At 38.2% G+C, this 12253-nt stretch overlaps 2 protein-coding genes across 2 annotated transcripts; both read left to right on the forward strand.

Moving 5' to 3' along the window:
• Positions 1–189: 189 nt before the first annotated feature.
• Positions 190–3528, forward strand: rpl34 (ribosomal protein L34). Its single transcript, XM_036597404.1, has 5 exons — positions 190–253; positions 687–757; positions 929–1028; positions 2248–2351; positions 3406–3528. Exons 2-5 carry the CDS (start codon positions 693–695, stop codon positions 3488–3490), a joined length of 354 nt encoding a protein of 117 aa, XP_036453297.1. The 5' UTR covers positions 190–253; positions 687–692; the 3' UTR covers positions 3491–3528.
• Positions 3529–5837: 2309 nt separating this feature from the next.
• Positions 5838–9623, forward strand: ostc (oligosaccharyltransferase complex subunit). The gene is made up of 4 exons (XM_036597544.1): positions 5838–6067; positions 6575–6668; positions 8202–8399; positions 9179–9623. Exons 1-4 carry the CDS (start codon positions 5929–5931, stop codon positions 9195–9197), a joined length of 450 nt encoding a protein of 149 aa, XP_036453437.1. The 5' UTR covers positions 5838–5928; the 3' UTR covers positions 9198–9623.
• The last annotated feature ends 2630 nt before the right edge of the window (positions 9624–12253 follow it).

Raw genomic sequence — 12253 nt, forward strand, 5'->3', positions numbered from 1 at the left:
TTAATAGAGCTTTTTGTGGGATTTCATTAATGAGGCTTCTGCTGAAAGCGGCGTGGTATAAAATACCATTGTAAAATTTTAAAGCTGATTGTAACACTACGTAATACTTATTGTAACACTCTGGGCGATTTAATTTCGTTTCTTGTAAAGAAACTTTTAGTTTATAGTAACCAAAGGCACCACTTCCTCTGTCGAAGAGGTTTCAACTTTCACCCGAGTCCTGAACCTTCCTCTTCCGTTTCGGTGAAATCAGGTATGGCGGCTTCAGCTCTTTCTCGAGTGAACCGAAAATATTATCGCTTGTAATCCTCTGAATTGACGAGTTATGCACAAGCAGTTTTCATCTGTATATGTTGTATATAGTCTAAAGACCTGAAGCCGAGTGATATTGGCTCGGTTATTCATCTGATGGGTCTTATATTGTTTATCGCCCGTCGCTGACGGAAATGTGAGCTAGTTGGCTAAACCGGTGTAATTCAGAGGCCTTAATGTTAGATTTACACTACTTTATATTACTTCGGTAAACAAATATTTGACGTGATATTGAGTAAGGGAGGTTTTTTGTGACTTATTAGACTCTAAAGTCAGTTTACGTTCTGTAAATGAAAACACGACTTGAAGTATTGCAGACAGCGCTGTGCCAGCGGCAGTAGGTTTGATTTAAATTTGCACGCATCACTCCTCAGGTCAAGATGGTTCAGCGCCTGACATACCGCCGTAGGTTATCCTACAACACCACGTCCAACAAGACCAGACTGTGAGTACTGATTCTTGCTGCAGTGCTGATTGTAGCCCAGCTCTTCTGCGGTCCATACACTGGTGTGACTGTTCATCTGAATGTGTCAGCATGTTAATATTTTCTGATTATTGTAAGGTTTGGCCCAGAACTTACTAAACAAGTTGTTCTGTCTCTTCTCCTCGCTTTTAGGTCCCGAACACCTGGTAACCGTATTGTGTATCTTTACACCAAGAAGACTGGTAAGGCTCCCAAGTCAGCATGTGGAATCTGCCCTGGTACACTGCGTGGTGTAAGTATACTTAAGTACTAAAACATTGAAGACATGTTTTGAAGCGTTACACAAAGTATTTTGCCCGTGCTAGAAATGTGAAAGCATTTAGGGGTGGGCTCTTTCGTCTGAGGGATGGATGGATTTAACATTGCATTACGGATTGCACTTTGGGGATAGTAATATCGCTATGCTCAGAATATACTTTGGCCAGCATTTCCTAATTCTGAATCTAAGAACCCAGTGACATCTTGGATCAGCACATCTGATCTAACTTATGAAAAACTAGATAAATAGCTAATAAGCTGGATCATCAGTAGGGATGTGTGATATCGGTATCAACAGAAAATCGCTCATTATTAACATCAGACAGATGTTTAGATTTGACCAACGTTTCAAACAGATGTTTCAGTAATTATTGTGTTCTGGAAGAGCAGGTTGGTTAGATGATGCTGGGCTAGTCACCAACACTACAGAAATGAATGCCGTTTTTCTGTAATGCTAATCCGAACAGATGTAGTCCCAAATTTTATATGTATAATCTGGGCAGCAGTGTACATAAGTATTGGGTGTCTGCATCAGCTTGCATTTCTCATGTTGGTTCATCCCTGATTGTTAGGGTTTTTAACTTTCATAGGTTGCATATTTTGGGATGCTGATTCTGTTGTTTTTATAGGCATTGTGTAGAAAGCTTTTAAAAGCTTTAGTGTTACTTGTTGTGTGGCAGTATATTTCTAATCCTGTTCCTCAAGAGTTCCTGCACTGTTTGTTCCCTGATGTGACTTGTTCTAAACACACAAATTGCTTGATAAGTAGTTGATGAGTCTGGTGTGTTGGTAACAGGGGAAAACACTGAAATGGGATAGTGCAGGGCTGTTTTAAAAACCAAACTAGGAGAAACACTAGTGTTTTAAAGAGCATCTGGTAATATGGCTAATTTTGTCCTTTTTTTGTCTTATCTTAAGGGTATAAGTCTTGATATGGCACATAATGGACATTCGCCCAGTTGCGAGTGCTTCTTTTGACAGTGTTTCAAGTACATTTGAAAAGTTGCCTTTTCCAATCTGAGCTGAGGCCTGTGATCTGTTTAATTATTTAAATCTAAAATTGTTGAGCCTGTACTTTGCTTTTTCTTGTTAAATTTTTGAAGAGCAGAGTGGTAGTTGACTAGACAGACAACCATTTCTGCCTGTATACTGTGCTCTCTGTCCTAATCCTGTTCTTATGTGCTTCGATTTAGATGCGTGCTGTGAGGCCCCAGGTCCTGATGAGGCTCTCAAAGACCAAGAAGCATGTGAGCAGAGCCTATGGTGGTTCCATGTGCGCCAAATGTGTGCGTGACAGGTAAGGGGCTCAAACCGTTGTTCAGAGTTGGATTGAATTGCTCTTGGGAATAGTGTTTGGTTTTGATAGCTTGTCTGCAAACTTTTTTTTTGTTTGTTTTTTTTGCTCAGCTCAATGACCAGTGGTATTTCACAGCAGAATTTTATGGTAAAGCTGGTTAACTTGAGACTAACATGGTTGTCCCAATAGGATCCTCTTTTACCTATCCTCCTAGTGGAAAATTGTGGTTAACTGAAAAATCCTGCTTTGTGAAATATCCACAGGACTCCATACAGCTCTGTCAGCCTGTAGTTGAGCAATCACTTTGTCATTAAAGAACAATTTTACGTATATTTAGTCCACAGTTCCAAATAGAGTACAGTGATTGAGAGTTCATGCACAGTTGTGGGGAGGAAGAGCAGTATAACAGAATGTAATTGATACAATACTTGGACAAAATCTTGCAGGATGCCTCGTTTTTAGTGTTCTTGGTTGATTAAAAAATGCTAACATCTGGGAGTGATTGTAGACACAGGAGAAAGTAAAGATGTTTTCGGTTATTACTAATTTTTGCAATTAGGAAAGTTTGGTCCACATGTGGAGCTTGAACTAATTAAGAACGTGACTATCTTCAATGTAAATACCTTGACAGCTCAAGAAATTTAGATGTATGCAGATCGTGAATGTAATTAGGTCAGTTTATGCATGATCTGTTGTAGAGAATTGGAACGGAATCCATTTGAGCTGTCAGCTGGACACCACTAGATATTTGATTGTGTTGCTGATACATTACTGAAAATTTACTGTAGTCCAGATATCTAGTGGATGGCCTGCTGGCTTGTTTTCAGTGAGTAGTAATAGCATAGATGAGTGTCAGTGAGATCAGTGGAATACTGTCCCTTTGATTAGTGTTACAGTGCTTGTGTAGTTTTGTAACACTGGGGCAAAATAGGTTATAGGCATCAGGTTTCTACACTTTATTCATTGTGTGATAAATTTTATTAGTGTTTTAAGTTTCTTTAGACTTGAGTGAAAATGTATTTTGTGAAGCTAATGACCCTTTTTGTTTTTTTAGGATCAAGCGTGCTTTCCTTATTGAGGAGCAGAAGATCGTTGTCAAAGTACTCAAGGCACAGGCACAGAGTCAGAAATCTAAGTAAACGTGTTTGTACTTTAAAATAAACTTTGCGGAAACAACTATTATTTGTCTTTGTATGTTCCTAAGTATGGAGGGTTTTTGGTGGTGCTTTGGCTTAGAAAGTGATGAGGGTCAGAGGCAAAATGAGCAGTGCATGCAGTGCACCATCTTTTCTGCAAGACAGTGTGCTACAAACAGCATTTTATATTGAACGTATGAATGGTACTGTGTTCAGAAACAACTGATGGCTTTGATAAACTACAAGGCAACAGATGGACTACAGTCTCTAACTTGCACCATCAAGGTGGGGCCATATCAGGTATGTCCAGTGTTACCTGCAAAGGGCAAGTGTGGCTACAGGATTTAACTCCAATAAAGAATTCTTTTGCCTTCTGTGCTCCTGCTTTGTTGGAATGAAAGCCTGCAGCCATATGGGCCTTTTGTGCATGAGATTGCACACGCCAGGGCTGTGAGGCAGGGGGTTGTAATTAAGTGACTCTTATTAGTCTCAGGGAAATTTCACCTCTGCATTTAACCCATCTGTGCAGTGAAACACCACATACACGCTAGTAAATGCACACACACTAGGGGGCAGTGAGCACACTTGTCCAGAGCGGTGGGGAGCCCTATCCACAGCGCCCAGGGAGCAGTTGGGGGTTAGGTGCCTTGCTCAAGGGCACTTCAGTCATGTACTGTCAGCTCAGGGGATTGAACCTTCTGGTCACAAGCCTGGTTCCCTTTGGGAAAAATTAAGTATATAGTCTAGATTTAGGTTTAATGACACAAGCTAGGACAGCCGATCTTTCAGTTACCTCCTTCCAGCTCCCAACAATACTCACAAAACAGCGCTACTCAATTTCGCACCTGACCAACATGGGTCATGAATATAACACAGCAACTGAGAGGACGACAGATCACAGATCAGTCATGGTCACAAAAACACATCCTTGAAAAGTACTCCTACTCATGAAATAGTTTAATAGTTAATTTAGCTCTAATCTACAGCACTGCATCATGGGTACTTAGCACTGGTTTGCAAACTACTAACAGGTTTAGTTGGCACCTTTTTGGCACCAAGAAGGCTGAATTAGGGCTGTTCAAAGTGTAGCCTAACAACACACTCCCTCACCTAGTCAGAGCACAAACATGTATACACTATACATAAAAAGGAAAATTATAATTTAATAAGTCTCAAGTACTTTACTAATAAAATCTACCCACTACAAACATACTATATACAAACATTATATAGAAATAATGCATTCATGTTATTTTATATTTTATAATTTTGCTTAACACCACTGACACAAATATTTTACAACATATGAAACTGTCAGTAGTAAAACCAAAGTTATCAGAAATATGAGAAGAAATCTCATTATCCATGCACTTCTCAGAGTTAATTATACTTCTTTTGAGTTTTCCATGTAAGCGGTAGTTCAAAAAGATCATCTTGTGTTTTTTTTAAATAACACAATATACTTACCTTTGTAACACCACTGACAAAAACTCTTGGGACAGGATTTATTACCACAATTCAGATTTTACACAGGACAGACAGTAATTGTTAATTTATTTAGAAAAAAAAAACCAATTTAACAAATAAAAAATTCTTTTTTTATATGAAATTTATACTTTAGCATCATTGAAGTCACTCCAATGACGCTGTTTTTCAAGATAAATAAAAATCACAAAAAGAACAATTATTATAGTTTATTTACTGGTTATTTAGCATTAGAATAAAGAAGTATCGATCAGCTTTATGATTGAGTTTCAAAGTTGGCTCGTGTGCGGCTGCATATGTAGCTAATTTCTGTAATTAGAAGGGGACTTTTGGACACACTGTATATCATACTTTTGTAAAGCACTATAGTATAATTTAATGAATGGGATTTTTGGTCAGTTCTCTCTTAACATTGTTCTGTAGCATTGTCTTGAGCAACATAAAGAACTTTTCTTTGCTGATAGAGGTGGGTACTAAAAAGTCACACTGCACTTACACACTTTATCGAAGCTGTTTTTGAAAAGGTGTTGGAGGTATTATTTCAGTGAAGTAACAGTAACTTTATACGGAGCCCCTAAGGTGACATGGTGATTTGTTAAGGCGTGGCCACGAAATAATATATTTAGGTCACAAGTTCCTAAATTTCTTGCCCATAATATAGTAATACGTGACCTTTATATATCAATTCGTGGCTTCATTAATTAAATGATGGCCTCAGTATATTATTTTGTGGTCACGCCTTATTAAAAAATAATCACTATATCCGCACTTACACTTGCTTTAGAATAACCGTTCGTGTTTAGTTTGATGTATGTTGTATTATATGCGCTGTGTCCTTTATTGTGGTGGCTCCCTAAACATCCTGCAGAGCCGTTTCCTGTACACGTCGTCTTACAGCGCTGTGGAGACTCCTGCGCTGAGCTGCTGGAGCTTCGCGTTTGGAGAGGAGTTTAATCATGGAGACTCTGGTTGGTCTCCCGTTTGCTGTGTTAGAATGTCCAAATATCAAACTTAAAAAGCCGTCCTGGCTCCACATGCCTTCCGCAATGACCGTGTATGCGGTCGTGATTGTGTCCTATTTTCTCATCACTGGGGGTGAGTAACGTTAAGTCGTGAAACCGGCTAACCGGCTAGCCTGTCAGACAACCTGCTAATTTGCAACATATTCAATAAGCTCAACTTGGTTTGTCTTAATTTTGCATTGTTTTGACGAGTTTTTCCCAGGGTTTATTACTGTTTAAAATCACCAAGTTGATATTTTTGGTGCTGTCATTAGCTAAGCTAGCCAGCTAGCTAGATATTTTGGCTGCTGCGTTTCAGTGTAAGTTACTGCAGTAGCTAACGCTAGCTAGCTCTTGTGCTAAACTGCAAGTAAAGCATATAAGTTAGTACATTTTAAGATATCAGGCTTCATCTTATGTATTTCCATAGTCCGTTAGATAGGTAAACAACTGGCAAATAAATGCATAAATAGCCATCAAGTCTAGCTAGTCTCTTTTTGAGGGATATCTGCTAAGTAGCTAGTTAGCTAACCTAGCTTGGTGCTAAGCAGCTAAGCTGTGTAATTGTTTTGTTTATAAATGTAAATAATCCTGTCTTCAGGTATAATCTACGATGTGATTGTTGAACCGCCCAGTGTTGGCTCCATGACTGATGAACATGGTCACCAGCGCCCAGTGGCGTTTTTGGCATACAGGTAAGTTTTATCATCAAGCTGTGTTGCAGGTTAAACACAGTAACACAGACCTTAGTAAGAATTACAGTATTTCACTCATGAATGCAGCTATGTCCAGTATACAGACTCAAGCCACCGGAGGTGTCGCACCCGTTGTAGGTTTATTTTATACGATGAAAAAATAAGCCATAACCCTGATTAAATGATATGAGCAAATTATAAAATAATTCACATTGAGACAGTTTAACAATATTGAATATAACAAAATGTTCCACATTATTAAGAAAAACTGTGAATGCTGTTGGAGTTGTTTCACTGTTCTAAGCTCAAATCTGTGACACAGCTCATGCCTTCTAAAACAGCTACTGGAGATCGGGGCACAAACTGATGCAGGATAAAATGTAACATGGATATTTTAAATAGTTAAATTGATTCAAGTAGAACATGCTTTTAGTCATATTCTCATATTGCTATGGCAACAACATCTGCAAATTTTAACAGCAACCTGGCAGATATTTCTCCAGAGTCACCCTAAAGACTGAATAGGTGTATATTTTTATCATTGACTTGTGTTAATAAATTCACAGCAGGGTTAGCTGTAATGCACAGTTACCCAAAACAGTCTTTTTTTCCTTTTTTGGAAGGTTTTATGCACAAATTCTTTAAAAACACACTATAGATGTCATGTGGATGAAATATATTTAAATTTAGTCATACTGATATTTGCTCTTCTTTTTGGTCAGGTTTGTAAGGTTGTAAAGCTTGTCTGGTTCAAAAACCATAGAACTGTATTGGATTAACTGTGTTACGCAACACTTTTTAGGCACTGTTATAACAGCCCCTGCATCTGTTGCAGTTAACCCTGCCTGTGGGGCTAGTTGTATTGTTTTCAATCACTCCACTTCTGGCTGAATTGTTTATAAACTGTGTGTGCTGGAACCAAAGTTTATGTTTTCATTTGTCGCAGAGACATGTGAGTGGCTTTTTTTTACAATGACATTAGTCCTCCTCAGAAACTTTTAAAATTGCATAGCAAAAACTAAAATGCACTAGGTTGTGCTCCCCTACCTGGTATTTGACCTCCAACATTGATACATTCATTCAGAGTAAAATACAGCTACCCCTCATGTTGGGGCACATTGTTGCCTCTGTTCTGTGTGCCTTAGTGTCTCCCACAAACTAACCAAACAAAACACAACACGCTTGCCCATACTTGAAGCTTCTGTTGGTGGGGAAAAAAAATGGCATCTCAAACTGTGGTACTGGAGTTTAGCACAATTTGGTGTTTTTCCTGTTATACACCTTTTAAACCTGGCAGTTGATGAGTGAAATCAGCTGTGTTTGAGCACAGAAGCAGTCGTCTTCTCCCCAGCTTGCCTTTTTCGAGTCTTGACTCAACCCACTGCTGTACCTGAAGCATAGCAATGACTTCAGTGTTCCCCTATTTTTGCTTTTAGGCAAGTGTGGCAAATATGAATATGTTACCAGTGTATGATTTATTTGTTTAGTTGTTTAAATGTTTCCTCAAACATCCATCTGCTCTCTCACGCTCAGGGTGAATGGGCAGTACATCATGGAAGGTCTGGCGTCCAGCTTCCTCTTCACCATGGGCGGCCTTGGCTTCATTATTTTGGACCGCTCCAATGCCCCCAACATTCCTAAGCTCAACCGCTTCTTGCTGCTCTTTATTGGCTTTGTGAGCGTGCTGCTGAGTTTCTTCATGGCCAGAGTGTTCATGAGGATGAAGCTGCCGTAAGTCCATGATTCCTTATCATTTACATTAGCTGGAGTCAGAGAAGAGCAGAAAATAAGAGTTTCTTAAGCTGTTGATCTTCTGTTGCTTGCTTGTTGCCTACCTCCTAACACAAAGTCTTGAACTGAATTTAATGCCAACGTTTCTTGAAAAATTTGTGGTTGTTGAATGAATTTAGTTCTGCAGGTTTCTGAAATCACAGCACAATGCAGGTTTGTTTGCTGCTTGTTACACACATGTAACTAAAACAATATTTGTATTAGTAAAAAATCAAATTAAGGATGCAGTACGAACTGCCTGTAAAATAAAAAAGTCACACACTCCTGTAATTTTACATTTAGCAAGTGTTAGTCACTGTGGAATTCCACTGATATTTGAAAATTTCTGCATAATTAAAGGGTTAAGATGGAAACAGTCATTCAGAGTGGTTTGGTATGAAATGTTCTGTTCTAGAGAATTTTTAGGAGTCAGAATTGTTTAGAGTGGTGGTGATAGGAACTGGATGCCTGATGAGTTTAACACCTGTAAAAGCTCCCTCACAGAAAGTTCTTGCATAATCATCATTAATATGCTGTCTGATGTCTGAGACATTGTTTTACGATTGTTTTGAGAAAATGAGTTTTGAAAAAATGACTATGAACAAAAATATGGTCAACGTGTGTGTATATTTCTCCGAAATGAACCATTTTACATCAAACCACTGAGAGTTTTGTTTACTTATATAATGTATATAATGTGTGGTATAATATAAAATGTGGTAATGTGTTTTGTTTTACAGTGGTTATCTCATGGGTTAAAGCTGCACAGACAAGGCCTTTAGTGTGAAACATCCCACAGACAGAGAGTGAAGAATGACTGCAGATGAACAGGAAACCCCCTTCCAGTGCCCCAAGGATCAGTGTGATGGGCAGTGTTTCTGCCCACCTCCTAATTTTGTGTCTGTGTGTGAATGACTTGTCCCCAAGAGCTCTATGTTACTGACTAGAGTTTAGATTTATTGAATCCTGCAAAACTTGCGTACCCGCTGTTGATAAATATGGATAGGGAAGGGAAGGCTTGCATTGAATGGGAGTGATATGTTGAGTGATCAAAATCCATTCGCGTATGGAATCTTTCTTTATGCACTTGTTTTGTACAAATCTAGAAAAAGGCCTCACAACCTGGCAGCTGTGTGATGGGCTGTGTTTTTCTATATACAACCAAAATAAAACTTGTTTCCACAATTTTGAGTGTTTTTTTTTCCCCTCCCAAGACACATTTACTCTTATGTCAGTTGGGTAGAAGAGTGTGTTCTTTTGGCAGAGTATTAACATGTGCCTCGAAGAACACAATTGATAATCACAGTAACACCTCTTATAAAATGGTCCCCTTCAGACACCAGAGGGAGACATTTTACATTACAGCTATGGTGGCAGGTTTTGTTTCCTGGCAGGCTCGCGCGAGTGAGGAAAGGATAAAAGGAGCCGTATAAGTGTAGAGATTATAAGTGAAGACAAGAAGACTTGCTTAACTTAGGCTTTTTGCACAGGAATAGCTAATAGCCTTTTACCTAAAGTTCACATTTGGAAAAATAGGCCCATTTTCAGTAATGGCTTACATCCACACTTACAACATGGTTAAGACTACACCGCTGTTATCTCTAAAATAAATGCAAAATTATGTTATCAAACAACTTGAATTGTAATAAATCCTTTAAAGTTGTCCCAAATTGCCATACAACTGCACTGTATATGAACATATGTTCTGTTCCATGTTCATATGTTTTTTTTCCCAGAAAGTATTGTGAGGATTTCAGAAATATGTGTTGAGGTTTGTGAAAGAGGTGTCCCAAATGACCTAAACTCACCCTTGCTTGATTTTCTACAAATAATTTGCTAATGATTGCACAAAGACCATGGACATCAAATTTAGAATCAACAGGTATGCTAGTTCTAAGCCAGCCAGCCTCCCTTCTACATCTCACAGTGCTTTGTAAAAAAAAAAAACTGCAGCTCACTTTCGGTCACTGAGGGCAAAGAAACCAAATTATGTAATAGATTACTTCAACAAACCCAATTCCAAAAAGGTTGGGACAACTGCAAATAAAAACAGCAATGATTCACAAATCCACTCTGCCCTGTATTGAAACAAAAAACAGTACAAAGACAAGATATTTGATGTTTTAATGTATCAACTTAGTTGTCTTCTTGTGAATATACACTCATTCTAAAGTTAATGCCTGCAAGGCAATATGTCCCAAAAAAGTTGAGATGGGAAATTTAAGACTAGAAACATTGCAAAATGTTGAATAAAACTTCTTAAAGAGGTGATGTAATCATAATTGAGTATAAAAGAAACACCCAGGAAAGGCCTAGTCTTTGAGCAAGGATGGGTCAAGGCTCACCACATTGCCAAAAATACTGTTTCTCAGCCAGAGACTGCAAGGATTTTAGGTATTTTACCCCCCACATTGCATGTCACCAAAAGATTCATGGAATTCAGAGAAATCCTTGTGTGTAAAGGAAAAGGGCAAAAAAAGAAACACTGCAAAACTGCCATGTTTCTGTTATGGATATCACCACATGGGCTCTGGAATACTTTGGAAAACTATTGTCAATAAACACCGTCTGTTGCTGTATTCACAAATGCAAGTTAAGACTGTGCTATGCACAGTGGAAGCCATATGCCAAAAACATCCAGAAATGTTGTCACTGAGCATAATTCTTTTTCATCTGAAAAGGAATGATGCCCAGTGGAAACATGTGTTGTGGGCTGACAAGTCTACCTTTAGATTGTTTAAGGAATTAATGTGTTCTCTGGGCTGAATAATAAAAGAAGCATCCAGATTGTTACCAGTGTAAAGTTCAAAAGCCAGGGTCTGTAATCGTATGGGGGTGGGGGGCATTAGTGTGTAATTTGCACATCTGTAAAACCACCGTTAACACCGAACACATTTTGGAGCAACATGCTGCAGTTCAGGCATCGTCTTTCACAGGGCATCAATGCTTATTTCAACCTGAAAACACCAAGCCACTTTCTGTATGTGTTACAACAACATAACTGTGTAATAAGAATGGTGCTAGACGGGCCTGCCTGCATTTTATTAAGCTCAAAATATGACAGCAAAGACCCCATACTGCTAACAGAATAGTTGCAAAAAATTCACCTTTCAAAACCGGATCAGTTTGTGTCTTCAGTCATCAAATGGTTATTAAACGCTGTTAAAAGGAAAGGTGATTGAAACATGTTCCTGTCTCACGTTTCGCACACAATCAGTGTATAATTACAAAAAACAATTTCATAAAGTAAAACATAAACTATCATGTTTATTTTACATTTTTAATTAATACACGTGTAACAGAATTTAGTAATCACCATTTTCTATTTGTATTATCTTTTCACATCCTGTCCCAACTTTTTTGGAATTGGCTTTGTACAACAATAGCGGTCTTGCACAAATCTAAATTTGCACAAAATGTTAAATAACTTAAAATAGTGACTGCTGTTACTATGATTAACTATTTCTTATATTCAGCAAAATAACAAAGTAAATCAATAATGTGTATTGTTACTGTGCTGTTTATAATAAAAATGCCCTATTTTTTATTTTGGACAAAACTAGGAGTACACAGAATTGCAAAATGGCAACAAACTAAACAAATAGCAAAAGAATTTTGCAAACATTTTTATCTAACTGTAATAAGTCTTGAATAGGAAACCAATAAAGCTCATCTGAAATCATCTCTTTGTCTCCTACAACCCTCAATTTGTTTTTCTACAGTCGGCCTCAGTGCAGAGCACTTTGAAGCCTTTTCCACTCCATTACAGTTAAACAGGCCAGTGAGTCGCAAGCTGTTATCTTACGAGATACTGG

Source organism: Colossoma macropomum, unplaced genomic scaffold (assembly GCF_904425465.1).
Source record: "Colossoma macropomum unplaced genomic scaffold, Colossoma_macropomum, whole genome shotgun sequence".
NCBI classification, from domain to species: Eukaryota; Metazoa; Chordata; class Actinopteri; order Characiformes; family Serrasalmidae; genus Colossoma; species Colossoma macropomum.

Coding starts and splice junctions, on each gene's coding strand:
- rpl34 (XM_036597404.1), top strand. CDS start 693: ATGGTTCAGCGCCTGACATACCGCCGTAGGTTATCCTACAACACCACG. Junction 758..928: donor ACGTCCAACAAGACCAGACT/GTGAGTACTGAT, acceptor CCTCGCTTTTAG/GTCCCGAACACCTGGTAACC. Junction 1,029..2,247: donor GCCCTGGTACACTGCGTGGT/GTAAGTATACTT, acceptor GCTTCGATTTAG/ATGCGTGCTGTGAGGCCCCA.
- ostc (XM_036597544.1), top strand. CDS start 5,929: ATGGAGACTCTGGTTGGTCTCCCGTTTGCTGTGTTAGAATGTCCAAAT. Junction 6,068..6,574: donor CTATTTTCTCATCACTGGGG/GTGAGTAACGTT, acceptor TCCTGTCTTCAG/GTATAATCTACGATGTGATT. Junction 6,669..8,201: donor GTGGCGTTTTTGGCATACAG/GTAAGTTTTATC, acceptor TCTCACGCTCAG/GGTGAATGGGCAGTACATCA.